The following is an 18,578-nucleotide window of genomic DNA, read 5'->3' on the forward strand; positions in this document are numbered from 1 at the left end:
CAAGGTTATAGGGAGTGCATGTTTTGACACGCTTTAATGACAGTGTATAATGTATGAATTGACGAGCAGAATCCCTACTAATCTGACATGAATGCCTTCATGCTACATTTCTCACATTGCAACCTGTAAGTGTCTTGCTTTGCTGCTCCCTGGCTGGCTGGTAGAAGCTCACAGCTTAATAACTCCATACCCAGTTTGTAACACAGGCTTTCTGTTTGAATTAAAAAAAAAACCAGTCATACACAACCCTCATGATATGGTTGACATTACAAGGGTTAATTCATTTTCATTCAAAATGTTAGCCTAATGTGCTACGTTAATGCTTCTTGTGAATTAGAGATTGAAAAAAAAAAAAAAAAAAGAGTTTCCTACGTAGTCAGACTCCACATTTCAAGAAGAATGGGCAACTAGTGTAAAACTGTTGGAGTACCATCTGTTTAATTATTTTGGTCTTCAGAATAAGGGATCTCTTCAAAACCTGGACCAAATCATGTAACGCTACAGCTTTGAGATTTCTCCCTCTCGAGAGCCTTCTGGGTGTAAATGGCAACAATTATGTGACAGTAACAGTCAGTATGTTTCAGGTGTTTTGCATTCCTTTGGAGAGTTGACCTGAACACCCTCAGCTAGAAGACTAGGGGGACGGATTCACTAAAAGGACTGTGCAGCTTTTGCGCCAACTAAACCTGTGCACATAACACAACAAGGTTTAAATGCTCTCCAAACTGCACTGAGTGTTTTATTCTTTCAGTTGTCTCCTCTTGATCCTTGAGGGAAGAAGCTTTGTTTTACATGGTGAAACTCGTATCACATTTTTGAAGTCCTGCCTCCCAGTTCACTTGAAATTATTTCCCCCTTCGCTCCTAGCTCCTCACTTTTATATTGACCCAACTGTGCTCCATCAGCATGAGAGTGCAGGTCCACTATGATTCTCTATACATTCAGAACCAAAGCAAGAGCAATCTACACAGAGAAGGACAACTTTATTGGCATTTTTGTGCCTGAATATCTTTAACGCTATATGTTTTGTGAATTAGATCTTGAGGCAGCACAGATATTGGGGAACCAAACCATTTTTGGAGCCGTTAGCTATCCAAAACCATTCATAGTGAATCAGGCCCTGAGAGTTATTCCCATCCATTCACAGGGTGGTATACAGCTTGGGAAAATGTTGCATTTATTAATTGCTCTCTGCAGATTTCCAGTTTCAAGGTGTGAAAAACCCAAGAAAAAAAAAAATCTAGAACAAGAAGATATTTTCCATCCATGGCCAAAATTGAGAGTCCACGACAACCAGCAGCTGTAATGTTAGGATGCTGATGCAGGAACAGGGGGCTGCTGGGAGGATGTCAGTGAAGAGGGATAGAAAGAGTCAGGGAGAGCCTTGGCGTACTCCACCAGCTCATAGGACTCTCTGATGTCTGTCAGACCAAACCAGAAGACAGTCCACACCCCATTAACGAAGCTGCCGTCACAGTGTTTGAAATACCTTCACACAAAAAGACAGAACAGAAACATGCATCAGTCACTCACATCGTTAATGTGTGTGGTGGAACAGAAGGAGGAGTTACGCATCCCTACCTTATTTTTGTTCATACTTTAAATGTCAAAATGTTTTAACAAGCCCAAGTTAATGTCAAAGAACAAACCTGTTCTTTTAAGCAGGTGAGAAACAGGTGGGAGTGAGAAACCATGGAGACTGTCTGTTGATAAACAAGACCCCGCTCCCAGTGTGTCTCCTTTGAGTCAAACTTCTGTATTGTGTCATTCTGTATTGTTTGAAGTCTACATGTTCTCAAATTCATCACTGTTTACAAATGAACCTGATAGAGACTGAAGTAGATTTAAAGACAACACAAAATCATCATTTTAAGTGGAGCAGAAAGCTTTCAAATTGTGCTTAAAAAAAAAAAAGATCAGAATGAAGGTGCGAGTGTTCCCAACCCAACACGTGCTGCAGGCAGAGCCGAGGGGATTATTTTCTACTACGGAGTCAGGGCGGCCTCTGCTGGACAAAGTATGCGATGACAGCACTTTTTTTTTTTTTTTTTAAATGAATAAGGCCCTGATTCCACGTAACGTTTTTTTCAGGGCAGAAAAGCGCTAGCTGTACGCTCGGGAGTGTGTGCACAACAAGTTGAGCTGAGAAGAAAAGCGTTTCACGTCTCCATGGCAACAAGTTGTTGACAACAGCCGCTGTACGAACGACAAAGCTCCGTTACTTTTTACTGCATGTTTTACGTGCGCAAGGAGCGGCAGCACAAAAACGGCAGAGTGCTTGTTAAAAAGTTTCTGGGCGCTGCACTTTTCATCCAGACAGCCGCTCTCTGCTGCAAACGCTCTTTACCAATTAAAAACTGAAAAAAAATGCAGGTGCTGAGAAAAAAAAACAGTGTTCTACTGTGTTCAGTTTACAGTATATGCTCTATTGACCCTCCATAACTGCAAACAACAACATCGATCAATAAACAGGAATCAGAATGTAAACTGAAAACAGACTGTAGGGTAAGGATGGGTTAGGCAGACATTCAAATTCACACCAACCGACATATCTGAAGAGAAGGCAACTGTTAAAATGATTTGCAGATGGGCTAATGTTTGTAAGCAGAGCTGATAAAAGTGCATGTTATAGCCCCGTTTCCACCGAGCGGTCCGGTTTGGTTCGTCTCAGTACGGCGCGCATTTTGCGGCGTTTTCATCGACTAATCCCAGGAAAGATTCCCAACTAACCGATACGTACCGTCCTACTTTTTGGGACCCTTCCATTGAGGTGCCAAGAATATCGAGCCGACCCGAAAAGGTGGAGCTGAACACTGCAGTCCGTTGGTTGGTCAAAAGAATTGTCAATTCCTGCGCGACAACGATAAACAAAACCCCGCCGTGTGTGTTTAAATACACAGCCGATTGTTTACGTCTGTATTTCTCCTCACGGCACACAGCCTTCTCTCTGAAACAAAGCTGGATTGAGTTTAGTAATACAGAGTCACATGTCAATGACAGAGTAGATGAACTGCTGGATATCTTCTTCGTTGGTTTTGCTTGAGTCACAATTTTCTTTGAGAAAAAGAATGTGTTGAATTTATTAGTTAGCGATTAGCTGTTAGCTGCTATCATGTGACACTATTACGTGGCTGACGCGGCTATCGGCATCCGGAAGTTTGACAGGATTACACGCCGCCAACCAAATAGGACACGGGTGGCTGTGGAAACACAGATCAGGCTTTACCGAACCAAACTGTACCGATCCGTACCAGACTGCTGTGTGGAAACGGGGCTTATGTGAACTCCAACAAAAAAGTCTTACGTAAGAATGTGTGTATGTGTGTGTGTGTGTGTGTGTGTGTGTGTGCGTGTGCGTCACACCAGGGATTGATCTTGTTGGTGGCTCTGGACCTCCAGAACAGTTTGCCCAGGTCCTGTCTGATGCATTCCCACAGGATCTGGCTGGTGCCCTGACCCTGTTTACTACTGCTCACAACAAATTTATCCAGATAGGGAGTGCCTCTGTTCACTGGCTCCATGGTGATGATGGCTGCCGCGCTGTACCTTCAAGGACGGAGAGATACATACTTGTTGTTTATACTGTTGTTTATAGTGTGCAGACATTAACTACAGCTCCTCTGGATCTCTAAGTGTGCTTGTGCACATATTTCTGTTTTATTTTTTTTTCCAACACACCCTTCAGAGAGATAGATGGAGTAGAGTCTTCCTTTCAGGGAGTCAATGTAGTCTTCCCTTAGAGTTTTATCAAACGACACGTTGATGAGAGTCAAAAGACGGTCTACATCGATCCCATCCAGAGAGGTGTACCTGCATTCAAAAACACACACACACACACACACACACACAATGATGTACTTTTTGACCTAGAGCCTAGAGAAATCAACAAGGCCCCTTAAAAATGTAGGCACCTATCTAGACACGTTGATATCCTTTTTCACAGTTTAAAGCCAAATGGTTCAAGATTTTAGACATGTGAAGGCAAGGCTCGAGACTAATGGTGTCCCGTCGTCCCGGGGACGATAAAAAACAATTGTTTGGGACAAACCGAAATTCCCCCCGGGACCTCTACGGGACAAAAGGCATTTGTCGTTCCTTAACTACTGTAACTAAGTAAATAAGATACCAAACCAGCAGCTGACTACAGCTCAGCGCATCTCCTTGCACTATATAATAAGTATCTATTTTACTTACAGTGCGAGAGACCTAATAAATGTGAACATTCTAAAATATTCCCTCCGCAGTACCGTTCCATCTATCACCTCATTCACAAATGGTTTCAGCGCGACGTCACTTCTAAGCACAATAGCCTGCCGTGCTCTATCACGTATCACCAGCATTCATCAGACTGTAGCCAAATATGTAATTATTACTGACCATTTCAGTCTATTCCGAAAACAATGTCCCGCACAGGCGCACGGTTAGCTGGTTTAGCCGCGGAGCAGCGCTAAAATGCGTCCTTGAATTACTCACGGAGAAAGCACAGATTCATGGCGCATATAAAAGTCAGTGACAGAGTTAGATCGTGATAATAAGGGCACGTAGAAGAACAGGTAGAAGAACAGACTGTCATACTGAAAGTCGTTAAACTGAGTTTACTCAAGTTAAAAAATGTGAACTTCCTGATCAGACTGCAGTGATCAACGCTGAGGGAGAAGTTCACGTCTGTTCGTCTGGAAACATTTGATCATGTTTTCATGCCTGGCACTAAAATATCTGAAGACGATCAGAGACACTCAGTGTGTTTGTGACAACATGTGAGGTTTAATCAGTGGTGAACCTGAACGAGTGTAAACTGTGGGGTCTCTCTCTCTCTCTCTCTCTGACCTGCTGACCTCAGGGCAGGTAAATAACCCATGTCATGGTTTCTGTAACTTGAACAGCAATAAGAACAAAGTGAGTACCAGTAATCTCAAAAACATTTCAATACAAAATATAATTATTGAGGTTTTCTTCTGTAATGTGGTACATTTCATGATTTCCATGTGCCAACATGCAGTTTGTACCGACAGATTTTGTTTTCAATGTGTAACCTGCCGTCTTATCATTTTCTCTTTAGTGAATGTTAAAAATTCCCACCTGTCTATAAGCCACAGTACAAAATAAGCTTTTCAGCTCCAAAATATATTTAATTTAAATAACCAATACACCCAACATGCATGTCAATAATCAACTTACCTGATATAAATGTGTTTTTCATATAATAATTACAGACGATAAGCAACATTTTGATTTTGAGACAGTTCAAATTTACTTCGGGACGGTTGAAATAGTTTTTCGGGACGGTTCTGGGACGGTGTCACGAAAAGTTAGTCTGGAGTCCTGTGTGAAGGGTAAAGTAACGCTGCTCTTAAATGTCTCTTGCCATGCATTTGTGGTTGTAAATAAAAGGGAAGTACTTACCGATGGATGGGATCTCCGTTTTTAAAGAGAGTCCCAGACCCTGAGAAAGCAGTCGACACAGAGAAGAAGCAGTTGAAGAATCCATATAGACATGACAAGCTGTGGGCGATATGACGTTCTTAGATCGTGAAGGATTTGAACGTGCCGACGATCTGCCGAAGCAGAGACATCGCAGAACCGGGCCTTCATGTGTTTATTCTACCATGCTGCAGTTGAGGCTCCCACACAGAAACGTCTCCCCCTCCTCTTTAACAACTTCACCCCGATTACATACAACAGTTAGTTTCCAAACCGACAGAGGGTAAGAATCAGTTATCTCAAGAGTTTACAAAGGAATGGTTTGTAGCCCGCTTAGGGTAGCGACACACAGACCTCTAAACGAGCCGGAGAGCCGTTCACAGTCTGAGATATGACCTCGGCGTTTGTACAAATTACTACCAAGCCTCTCCACCTGAAGCTCACCAGTTGTGATAACTGAAACGACAAAAATCATCATGAAACGGACAGCGGTAACGACCCCGCGAGGTCCGGATCTTTATGGATAAACTTAATTAATCATGTATTTCTATACATTGATTTTCATACATACTGCTTGAAGTGATGGTACTCGGCAGCTCTTTCTCCTCTTGTGTAGCATGCAGGTGAAATTAAGTAACCATGGTGACAATCAATTAACTCGCACCCTTTATGAATAAAACCTACTTTGACCGTGTGTCCGAGAATCAACACTTTCTGTATTCCACATGTTTTTAAATGATTGATAACTGTGAAAATGTACTCTAACTCAAAGTGGAGCAGAAAAGCCTCAAATCTGGGCATAAAAGACGATCAGAATGTAGGACAGACAATTCTTGTTTAAAATGTTCTGGGGGAGACCTCCAGACGCCTTTCAAAGACATGTTTCAAACAGACTAATCTTATCAGCACAGTTTCTGTGCCTATTAAAACATTATAAGGGGTAGAAAATGAATTAGCTTGTCAGTAACTTGCAAAGCATTTTTTTAAGATCACTACGGGGAAAAAAAATCGTGATAAAATCATGATTGTGATGCTGCCAAAAAAAGAAAAAATTGTGACATGATATTTTTCCTGTATTGCCCACCTCTAGACATGACCTCATTTGTATTATTGTTGAGAGGTCAAAACCTCTCCAAACAAATATGTCCAACCACCTTCTTGGGTTGCATCTCAAAATAGACAGCAGACAGCTCTCCATAAAATAAGCGAGTGTGTCAGCAGCCTCACCTCTGTGACTGAACAGCTCGCTCAGCAGTGTGTCTGCAGAGCAGATCACAGCAGAGGACTCGGTCGACAGTTGATTCAGGAGTCTTGCTATGGTGGACACTTTGCGCCATTCCGCAGGATTCAGCCACTCCGCCGTGGACAGACTGGGTAGGTCACTGGGGAATGATACTGTTCCAAGCACCTGTAACACGAAAGAATGAATGAGGGAAAAAAAAAAAAAAAAAAAAAAGATTAATAACGATATCCTTTCCCCTGGTGGACGAGGTCACTGAAGCATTGAATCATTGGTCTAAATTGCCTGCATCTATCATAGGATGAATAAATTATATTATGTTACTATAAAAATGAGCATTCTCCCTACATTTTTATATCCTTTCCAGACACTCCCATTGTCACTGCCGGATAAATATTACGATAAACTCAATAGGCTATTTGGTCAATTCATTTGGAATGATAAAAAAGCTAGACTCTCACTTAAACTACTATACTTGCCTTATGAGAGAGAGGGGCTTCAACTTCCAAATCTTAGATGGTACTACATGGCTGCCCAGCTAACTTCAGCAGCACATTATTTCTGCCCCACAATCCCTCCAGCCTGGGTTGACATCGAGCACAATTCAATTACCTTTGTATGTTTATTTATATTCTTCAGATGTTAAAACACTGAAAAAATGTACAAAAAATCCCTTCCTATGAAATACAATTACACAAACATGTGGGTGATTTGCCCCCATTGTCTCGATGTTCTCCTATTTGGGGTAATGAGAAGTTTATACCGGGTCGAAAGGACGGTGGATTTAAGTTATGGAATGTAAAAGGTATTCAGAAAGTGGGGGATCTCTATGTGGGTGGAGTTTTGTTTTCTTTTGATCAATTATGTGAGAGGTATCATATACCTAAAATATTTACAGTTAAAAAACTATTTAATCAATGTCTGAGCAGACTACGTGTATTCCACCCTTAACAAAACTGGAAAAAGATAACCCTGGATAGTACAGTGTTTTAATGTCAAATTCTAAATGGTCAGCATTAGATAAACTAAAACGCATGGAGAAGTGACATAGGAGAAGATATCGAGGAAGCAGACGCTTGTTTGAAGGCACAAAAACGGACAATAAATACAAGATTCAAATTACTTCAATATAAATGGTTGACAAGAATGTATATAACTTCTGTCAAACTTCATCATAGGTCGGCTAATATTCCAGATGTTTGTACTAAATGTGTTAATGAGAAGGGAACTCGTATCCACCGTCTATGGAAGTGTCCAAAGATTCAGGACTTTTGGAAGGATGTTGTTAAGTGTCTGTCTGAGACTTTTAAAACTAAAATTCCTTTGAGTGTCAGTCTCTGTGTGCCTGGAATTTTTTCGGAATGAGGACTTCACACAAACGCACAAACAGACTAGACTTCTGGACTTTAGACTTTTGCAAGCGAGGAGAGCTATTGCACTATGTTGGAAAAGTATGGAGGCTCCAACATTGAGAATGTGGATGAGACAACTTGCGTACATTACAAAAGGCAAACGAGGAGACTTTGTCCAACTCTGGGAAACATATGAACAAGAAATGTAGGCTTCACCTGAACAGACATTGTAAAACTTTTTTTTTTTCTTTATTCAAAATGTGTGTGTGAATGTGTATTTTTTGTCATTGTATTATGTTATTTAAATTATGTGTTTATGGTCTAAAAGCTGTTTAACGGTTGGTGTACGTTTGTTTTGGGGGGGGTTCTACTTTGTATGTATAGATGTCATTAAAAAAAACAAAAAAAACCAGTGACATCCTCGAGCGTAGAGTAACAAAAGATGCATTAATCACTGCCTGATCATTTAACTCCAAAGAGGAGCTGGTCACGTTCAGTACCGAGGTCTGCATTAAGAAGTAAGTTCAACCTACCCAGGGCACCTCTACTTACTCAAAGAGATTATCTAAATAATAAGTAAACCCAAAGTTTGTATGAGTGGGTTCACAGAGGGATCACGTTAGTAAGCAAAGTAAAAAGAACTGAAACATGTAATTCCGAATAAATAACAGCAGCAACAAATACAGCGAGAGAGAGAGAGAGAGAGAGAGAGATAAGCCTAGTTTATACTTCTGCATTTTCGCTATGTCAACGGCCCGATTTTCTTCGGCGTATACAGCCTTTTAATATTTCCGTTGTGACCGGAAAAGCAACAGGCGGAAATTACATTCTGAGCGGACCAATCACAGTCCTTGATTCATGGATCCCTGGATTCACAGACAGCTTGTCCAAACAGCAAGCAGCGCGAGTGAGCGTCAGTCTCATACTGTTTGTTTTTTTTCCTTTTGGAGTAGCCTAACTGCCCGCAAATGACACAGCGCACCGTTTTTTACTCCGAATCCCTGTTTCTATTTTCCTCTCAGACAGGGAACGATGAAGGAGGCTCTACACGGTACTAGCAAATCGCTTTTCTCACTCAACAGAGCTTGGTAGCTGATCTTACAAAGAGGAGATAGAGGTGCATGATAATGTCCACATCTGTGATTGATGCCACGTTGACTTTCATTTTCGGCCTCTTCCATCACTTCATCCACAATGGCCAGCATGAATCTTTTCACCGCTCGGACTCAGTGACACACAGAGGCTAGCTGCTGTGGCTCGCTGCTGGGCTCTACAGGACTGCACCAGGGCTACTTCTCCGTTCACCAGCTGCAGAGAAACTCGGAAGTTTGGGTCGCGCTCCTGTGATCCCTCGGGGGAATTAGTCCGGATAAGTCAGGGGTTTTAAAAAAAAATGAGGCATCCAAACGTTATATATCCTTAGAGTTGGGTTACACTCATTGCAAACACGGCCGTCGGTTTTGTATTGAGTTGGCAGTAAAAACAAAATACAGGCCAAACAGGTTCAACCTCAAATAAATTGGAATCCTGTTCGCTGACTGGGTTGGGGCCCCTCTGAGGTTGCCTACAGGCTGCATTTGCCTGTTTCCCTGCCTGAAGAAACAACAAGGTTTTAGATTTAGCAGACACAGATGAGACTCATACCTTTTGGTCTTGGCTGCAGAGGCCTCCTGAGTTGTTCAGGAACATGACTTTGTGGGGCTGCAAGGCTCGAGAGATAGCTGCCGTCACCTCAGTTGGGTCCAACATGATCGAGCAACCTCTCCCGTCCCTTCCGACCGGACAAACCAAAGGGATCGTACCGCAGTCAAGACTCCACTGTAGGAGGCTGGTGTCCACAGCAACAGAGGGCGCAGCACTGCAGAGAGAAGGGGGGAAAAGGGGTCGGAAAAAAAAGTAGCAGATGAATGCAAGTGTCAGTGAGCTAACTGCCACCCAAACTGAGCGAAGAAGGACAGACAATGCTGTGTTAATCCATGTCACTGTTGCCCTAGTTACAGGGACTTGGTCGTTCTGTGGTGAGGTCCAGGAAACGTGTGCTGTAAACCCTGAGATAGGATTTGACCATATGCAGCAGAGACCTACCTCTCTCCTAAATCTCAATGTTTTCTCGGAGACCTTTGAACACGTTTACTTTCAGCTGTTCACTTGTGATTGGATGACGGGTAACACAAGTTAATACCAGGTGGAAACACAAACTCACACCAAAGATCTAACAGACCATCTCCTGCAGACATTTGCCAGGGGAAAAACAAAAATGTATGACTTTTAGTGTTTTAGACACAGCAGCCTGTAAGATAATGTCCTTTAATGTCTTTGCAGTTCTTGGGCAACAGTGTAATGTAAAAAGAAAAGTTCACATTATACCATCTGGGTTATTACTTCTTGAGCTCGGAATTTCAACGTTTGCAGAAAACGTGCACTAAAAAAGATAGGTTAGGTTTTTAAGAGGAGTGGGCGTCTTTAAAGAAGGCACGATGGGATTTAACTTGTTTAACTCGACTGCTAAGAACACATCTCATGTGTTACGTCAACACACTGTGGAATTTCATATTTCCTGTTCACACTTGCAAGTCAATACTTCAGGCTATTTGAAGTAATAATTATGCAGGACCCCCATTCTGTTTCGGTACATTGACAGCAGGAGTACTGCTGCTTTTAAAGCATTTTCCCCTAATTTGCAGAGTCAAATTCTTTGTATGTGCCGATAAACCTGATTCTGGTTCTGAGAAGGAGTTGGAATTGTTTTTTAGGGAAATGTGCAGCAACACCAACCCCAAAAAAAAAGGGTCCTGGAAGGTCTGGAGCCTCACCTGCTTCCGTGTGGGGCATCACGCAGTAGCAGGAAGGACTCAGCGGAGAAGAGTGGCAGGACAGATGCTGAGTGTTGCTGCAGGGCCTCTGTAAGCTGCTGGCTCTGTTTCACCAGATCTTGGGTTAACCTAGACCCAGCCACCGGTTCCAAGTGTCCAACCTCCTCGTAATTAGACCAACCCATCACGACAACAGGCTTCATATCCATTCGCTGAAGGAAGGACAGTCCGAAGGCCAGGCGATGAACCATTTCCCTGCTGTCGAACACGGAGCTGTCAACCTGGGAGAGACCAAAACAGAGAAACACACAGATGGACAGACAAAGATGCAAGTTAGCTATTTGTCCAAACTAGTGTCTGAAAAACAAAAAAAAAAGATCAATTTATCTATAATCGTTATCTACAGTATAGATAAACAGTTTTATTTTGGGGCTTTTTGTTTTGAACCTGCTTTACCTTTTCAGAGTTTTATAAAGACTTAGAAACTTGTACGAAGTGTTTGCTTTAAGTCATGAAGCTTGGGTTTGAAGTCATAGTTTTGCTATCTTCTTTCGGATTAAGTATTTTGTTGTTAGAAGAGCGTAACTGCTCAAGTAAAACACTATGCAAATTTCTATTTAAATGTATGTCCCTAAAGCTACACTCAAGCTTTATGTCTCAGTCTTTGTAATGTATTAAACATGTCAATATTCACAAGATGGTTCTCGACGTAGATAAAGATACGATGGCGCTTCACAAGCGAGAACATAGACATAAGGTGGACATGATTTCAATGTTTAAGGATTAGGGTTCCTCCTGAAACAGTGGTACAGTGGACAAACCTTAAGGTGGGGGAAAAAAACACTAAACTGCCCTCTTGGGTGGCAAAAAAAGCACACTTAAGTATCGAGGACGCTCTGTATGCCTTTTTTCCCAGGGTCCTACAAAAAGTCTGTGCACGCCACTGCTTAACGTTTCTACTTTTGGAAATGTCGTGAGTGGGCGAGTGTCACAGTTATCCCAAAAGACCTTAACACGAAATACATTTTGTAAGAGACGAATGTTTAATTTTACTTTAACGTTTGACAACAAATTACACGTTCACTTTGTCCTACCTCCATTACAGCAAAGGCAGGAGACAGGGTATTAGTTGCTCTCTGGAACTGGGTCAGCCAGTACCGAGCCTCCCTTGGGTCTCCACCAACTTCATTCAGAAAAGCCTTTACGTCACGGTAAATCAGATTCCGGTTGGTAAGGACTTGTCGGTCTGCGGCGGAGACGCACGCCGGGTGCTCCTGCTGGGCCAAAGCCGCGGTTTTTCCTCCCGTGCTAGCCGCGTCAGAGCTCATAGCGAGCCGTTGCATATCCAACATCTTTCGGTGACGCAGGCTGGAACTCCGGCTCAGTGCCGGGGCTGAAGGGCTCGGCGGGCTCGACAGATATTTACCTGCCATCACCACAGCCCGACAACCGGAGGAACCGCCGTTCACTTTTGCCATGTTTAATGTTGACGGCAGGATTCTGAGTACCTCGGCTAGTCGGTTGGAGCAGCTGCTCCGCATGGAGTCCAGGGAGACTGCTAGCAGCTGTTAGCGAGTACAAAAGCGCGCTTCTGTACTGACACTCCCCAGACCTTTTTTCTTTTTTTCAGACAAGCCCCAGCAATTAATATGAAGATTGTTGCGTTCAGGATTTTCCAGACTGGTTCAACTGTCTTATCGTGTCTTTTTGTTGTCACAGCAACGAGTCATAGTTAAAGCCTTTTTAAATTACCGGTAAATCAAATTGGATTATGTTTATTTATAAACACCTCCTAAAGAAGGAAGGTATTTTTTTTTATTTAGTTAATCTGCTTCCAAATTGATTATACTGAAGTGACTGTTCATTTTCATAGGTTCCTTGGAGAGAGAAAAAAAAAGGCCCATGATGCGAATCGTGACTATTATCTGAACAAGTGGGAACATTGTTTTCAACGTGGAACAATATAAAACCAATAACAATGGAGAAACACAAAGTGCACCTGTGAGTGGATGGATCTATTGCCCCAGTAAATGCTGGAAGCCGCAATGTTTTCACTTTATTGCAGAACGGTATATGGAACCCCTTAGGGGACATGAAAATAAATAAATGAATAAATAAGGATTCCCCCGTGATCTTTTGCGAGATCTCACAAAGTAGTCAAAGGGTTTAATAGAGGTTATTGGGGTTAAGGTCTGATTTTGAGATTGGTGTCTGATAAAAAAGACATGATGGAGGACGATTTGAAACAGTTCCTCCGGTCGAGGGATGTCCCGAAGGAGGACATCATGTGGATGTAAAGAGACAAGGTGGGCAGGAAATGAGTTTAAACTCTTTATAAGGTAACCCGACATTGCAGAGCCTGGGATTTCACTCTGGAAATCTAGCTGTCATTTTTATTGAGCATGTTATATTAAAGGGGACATATTATGAAAAAAATCGACTTTTGCAGTTTTTTTGAACACATGAGGTAACATGAGTGTCCACTGGCACACAAAATGTGAAATAAACCCATCCAGTCATTTATTTATTTTTATTTTTTTGTTCAAATTTTCTCAACTAGGGAAGACACTAATCGAAAAATACCCTCCCATCCATTGGTATCTCCACCCCCAAACTGATAAAAACTTCTGCGAGAGTCCGCCATTGTTTTTGGGAGTGATGGCTACAGGTAAAGTGAAATACAGAAGTTGCTTGGTTGTAGGTTACACAGACCAGCACGTGGCTTTGTTTCAAACTCCAGCTGCCAATGAAACAACAAGAAAGTGGCTGGATTTAATTTTTTAATGGCAATGTCCCCTCCATAGTTGGCAAAATGCTTGTTAGAGTGAGCCAACCACTTCACCCCGACTGTTTCCATAACCTCATCTACAGAACAGGACTGGCCATCAAACTCCAACTGACAGCTCGGTCCCAATCTGCTGTATCCGCTTTGTCTCTTTCAACTGTGCTATCTTGTTAACACTGTTGTGTACATTAACTCTACAAATTAAACCATAGACTGTATGCGGAACTCCATGGAATGTTATTTTTCAAAAGACTGATTCCATTCTAAGTGTCTTTGATGAGTCATCACGTCTTTATATGAGACAACAGCTTTCCAGACAGTCAGTTGAATTTGAACCTTTCAACAAGCGGCAGCATTAAGAGAGATAACTCAACTATCACCTCAGATCAACATATCTGTTCATCAGAGACAATTTACAAACAACAGCAGCCTTTCTTTGTGACTTAAACAACCAGCCAAAGAAAATGCAGCGACCAACCTACCAAAGAAGGAACAACAACACCTTCAGACAGCAGGGTTATGGTCGACACATGGAGGTCGAAAGACTTCATCAGGATGTGAAAAACCTCACTGATCTCCTGGGGAGAGAGAGGCAACACTGCTGTAACGAGAGGAACGAAAAACTCCTGATCAGCCAAGAGTTGGAGGAGACAAAGCAACATCTTTCGAAGCAGAAAGCCCTCAAGGAAATGTATATAAACCGGGGGAAAGACACCAGGAGAGAGCTCGAGAGGCTCGAAAAGTACAGCAATGAAGAGACCCTCTCTGCGTTTAAGATCGCCCAGAAAGTGAACGACACCACCAGGCAGAGGAAGAAGAAAGATCTTCATGTCGACTACGAGGAGCTCAAGGTGGCATACGTAGTTTCCACCGACAAGTTCACAAAAGAGCTCCAGAGTGAGAAGGAGAAAAATAAGGTCCTTCAAGAAGAACTGGACAGCAGCAAAGTTTCATACCATGAGCTCAAGATCAGGTATGAAGCCGACATGCTCGCTGCCAAGCAGTTGGTGGAGACACTTCAGTGCAAGAATGAGCAGCAAGGTCAGTGTCACTCAGAAAGAGTGTCCCGAGACCAGCAGGTGATCTCGACCTTGAAAGCTGAACTGGATGTCCTCGGTCAGAAGGCGAGAGAGGAGATTGCTGTCCTGCAACAGGCTGCTTTTGAGACGGAGAAGATGAACTTTACTGAGCTTGAGGGACTGAAAACTCAGCTCAGTGATCAGAAAGTCATCAAGGAGCAGTTTGAGGAGCTACAAGTGGTTTATAAAACCAGCCAGGACAAGTTTACTGCTGAGCTCCAGAAGGAAAAGGACAACATCAAGCTTCTCCAAGAACAACTGGAGGACTTTAGAGCGTCCAGCAAAGAGCACAGCCCAATATACCAAACTGATGTACTAGCTAAGAGCCATCAGAAAGAGGTCGAAATACAGTCTCTGTATAACACTGTGGCAGGCAATCAGCTTTTAATTGAGAAATTGAACGCTGAAAAGGTCATCCTCGAGCAAAAGATGGAGGAAAAGATCAAGACCCTAGAGCAGATGAACATGGAGAGCATCCAGTGCGAAGAAGTGGAGGAGCTGAAAACCTGGATTCAGCTCCTGAACTCACAAAACAAGGAGCTCTCAAATGAACTTGAGGCTCATCTGGAGGATCGCATGCTTCCAACAAAAAAGAGAGCAAGTTGTGAGGAGAAGCAAGGCGAACCTTCATGCATGGAAGAGACTCTCCCCTAAGCCACTGCAGAAGCTCCAGGAAATTCAGGACCTGTGGGACCTTCAGACACTGTAGGAAATTCAGGAGTGACAGAAACTGCAGAGGCTACCGAAGCTGTGGAAACAATGCAGCCTCAAGAGCCAGAGCAGCAGAAGTCCTGGTTTAAGCGAGCCAGGCACTTCCTGGGACTGAGAAAACCTGAGAGTTGGAAGAAAAAGAAAGAACCTTCTTCCCTCACCCCCCGACAATAACCCCCCCCCCCCCCCCCCCCCAAAATAAACCTTTTTCATTGCTAACATTTTGATTTACCATAATAATTCAAAATGTCAGCTTTGATAAGGTTTATGAAAAAAACGTGACATAAAACATCTTCTAGTCATGTCAGAGGGCAGCACTGTGGCCTCACAGGAAGAACCTACCGACCAGGGGGAACTCTCTGTGTGGTGTTTGTTTGTTCTCTCCAACCCTTTGTAGGTTTTTTCCTCCGGGACGCTCCGGTTTCCTACCACATATCCAAAAACATTCATCATAGGTTGAGTTGGCTACTCTTCAGTCTTCATTAAAAAAATAAATAATAATTTCCCTTTAAATTAAGTTGTGTGTTGTGATGTTTAAGTTGTTGGACAGAAAAGTTACAGAACCCTTTTGTTATGTGTGTCTGTGTTTACTATCTTTACTTTCTGCGTTGTCTTTCAGCTTGTTTTTATATTTATCAGTATGTTTCTGTTTATAAGTCAGACAAAAAAAAAAGAAAAAACACAGGAAGCTTTCCAGATAAATGCAGTGAGTTTCTATTGGCTGAAATATGTGATATTAATGTTTGAATCTATTTGATTCTGGGTGCCACCCTGTGTTTATATGCAAAGTAAAGCTTCCTCTGTATATGTGTTATGATTTGTAGCATGTTTAAGCCACTGCAGTAACAAATAATAGAAGTGGATTAGTGCAGCCCCCACTGATCAATAACCCTGTCACCCCATTCAATATTCTCCACACTTCTTCTCCAATGGAAACATGATGCAATGTCAGAAAACAACCAGACTCCATCATATCATTCTATGTTCTGTTGCAAACAGCAAGAAAATGCCACAGAGAAAAAAAAAACAAGACAAAAAGACAAAGCTGCTATAAAACTATTCACATTCATTCAGTCAGTAATGTGAAACTTCCCCACATATTAATACCCCCTCTTTTTTCTAAGGTGACTTTAGAAGGATTGCAAAAATATGTTTAAAACTTTTATAGCCCACAGAGAGTGAACTATTTACTGTGTACTTATTAACTAGTATTTATAAGGCCACATTTGGAATCTGATCAAAGCCTTTCAGCAAAATCTAATCTGAAAATATTTGCTTTACTGTGAGTTTGTGTTGATTACATTAAACGCAGTGTTATTATTAAGAATGAATGTAAACAACACAAATGAAAAAAGAGTAGAAGAAGAAATTAAGCTGCGGAACTCATAGAATTACAACCAGTAACCCAAAAGAATCATATTTTAGCAGAATACATGGGTTTTGTGGAAAGAGCGGCAGATTTCTATACCTGCCTAATAACTGTAAATGTTAAACTGCCGGAGAAGGACAACTTAATGTTTCTGTACGAGACAAAAAAAAAGGCCACAGGTAGAAGAGTTTCACAGCTGTTTCAAAAACAATAAAGATGGTGCTGTCTCAGAGAGAACATTCAACCTTTCACCATCTCCAGGGTTATGTGAAAAATGCTGTCAAAACAAAAGCCGAAATAATCCTGCGCTTCTGCTCTGACTCTTCTGTCTTTTGTGTTGAAATAATTATGGTATGCTTTGATGCTGAAAGTGGGCTCAACCGAAGGCCTGTAGCTAATACTTGTGGAGCTGCTCTTGAACTACCCGGTAATTTAGAAATCCTTTGACATGTGACTAAAGGCTGGTTCACGTCTTAAACTTATTCCCACATTTATTTATTTCCACATGTATTATTTGTCCTCCATAAACAAACTTAGTGCTTAAAAATAGTAATTTTAATGGTCCTTTTGGGATGTAACCTGCAGCTGACCGTTTTTCACAGTCATATGCTGTCACTATGCCAAGTAAGGATATTGAACTTTAAAATCAGTTTCAGAGCTTTGCCTTTTAAAATTATAGTTCAAAGTCTGCTTCCACTTATCAGAGCTAAACTGCTGAAGTTTTTAGTCATTGTAAAATACATTTTCATGAATCTCAATAGTATTCTGAAGACTGACCAAATCTGTTTGTTATGCATTTTATCCCTTACATTAATTAAGCAATGTAAGAGTTTATAAATGATAATTATAACCGGTATTCTCTTCTTTTTTTCTCTGTAGTGTGAGAATATTTCGATGCATATCAGCCAAACCAGAGCCCAGATGGGCAATGCATGCTGGGAGCTCTACTGTCAGGAGCACGTCATCCAGCCTGACGCTCAGATGCCCAGTGACAAGACCATCGGAGGAGGAGACACGTTCCAAGAGCCATGTTTGTTGATCTGGAGCCAACTGTGATTGGTAAGAAAACGATTATACTGAAAAAGATGACAAACTCCTGCCATCTTACAACTATTCAACAATGTGCCTGTAGCAAAGCTCTGTCATCTTCCTTCTGGATGGCTTCAACTACTCGCGTAATGTTTGAAAAATGCAGTGAAAGAATAGGGTTTTTTCCGCTGTTGTTAAGTCTTAGACTTGATAGTTTTTAGGTTAAAAATAAAAGTTATTCAGAGACCCATGGTGTTTTAAGGGAAGTGCCAATGGCAGCTATTATTGGCCTAATTATTATTAGTGACAGGTAAAGGAATTTGGTAGCATCTCTTGAAGAATTTTTAAGTCAGTTTGAATATTTTTCTTAACATCAATTCATTGAACTTATAGATGAATGAATGGACTGATTGTGGTCGTTTGAGGCCTTGAATTGGCCTGTTTGTGTCTGCTGGAAGAAACTGAAACATTTGTAATGATAGTGGAATATTTGGCCTGAAAAGCATTTAAATTCTCTGACTTCCTTGGTGGAAAAAATAGAATAGATCCGAAAAATAGTTGCAGGATCATCAAAAGTAAAAAAAAAAAAACAGATTGAGGGCAGACTGACACATTTATAATTTAAAAAAACTAAGAAAATGCAAAACGTTTGTTCAATTCGTAAAATAGTTTTATACCATGTACAACACTGTAATAGGCAGTTTACCTTGAAGCTTTAGTCCTTATGCCTATCAATAACTCCATCTAGTGGCTGTGAAGATGAACACACAGCTGCAACA

The 18,578-nt window shown here is 41.7% G+C and overlaps 1 protein-coding gene across 1 annotated transcript; it reads right to left on the reverse strand.

Moving 5' to 3' along the window:
* nags (N-acetylglutamate synthase) lies at positions 1–12,602 on the reverse strand. The gene is made up of 8 exons (XM_079365917.1): positions 11,921–12,602; positions 10,827–11,107; positions 9,658–9,871; positions 6,649–6,829; positions 5,404–5,443; positions 3,679–3,810; positions 3,364–3,546; positions 1–1,489 (listed from the first exon to the last, which is right to left on the reverse strand). Exons 1-8 carry the CDS (start codon positions 12,365–12,367, stop codon positions 1,309–1,311), a joined length of 1,659 nt encoding a protein of 552 aa, XP_079222043.1. The 5' UTR covers positions 12,368–12,602; the 3' UTR covers positions 1–1,308.
* Positions 12,603–18,578: the final 5,976 nt, after the last annotated feature.

This window comes from Symphodus melops (genome assembly GCF_947650265.1).
Source record: "Symphodus melops genome assembly, chromosome: 17".
Taxonomy (NCBI): domain Eukaryota; kingdom Metazoa; phylum Chordata; class Actinopteri; order Labriformes; family Labridae; genus Symphodus; species Symphodus melops.

Excerpts from the sequence above, each read along its gene's own strand:
- nags (XM_079365917.1), bottom strand. The coding sequence starts at position 12,367 with ATGCGGAGCAGCTGCTCCAACCGACTAGCCGAGGTACTCAGAATCCTG. Across the intron at positions 6,830-9,657 it reads TCTGCAGCCAAGACCAAAAG|GTGCTTGGAACAGTATCATT; the intron begins GTATGAGTCTCA and ends TTCGTGTTACAG. Across the intron at positions 3,811-5,403 it reads AACGGAGATCCCATCCATCG|GTACACCTCTCTGGATGGGA; the intron begins GTAAGTACTTCC and ends TTTTGAATGCAG.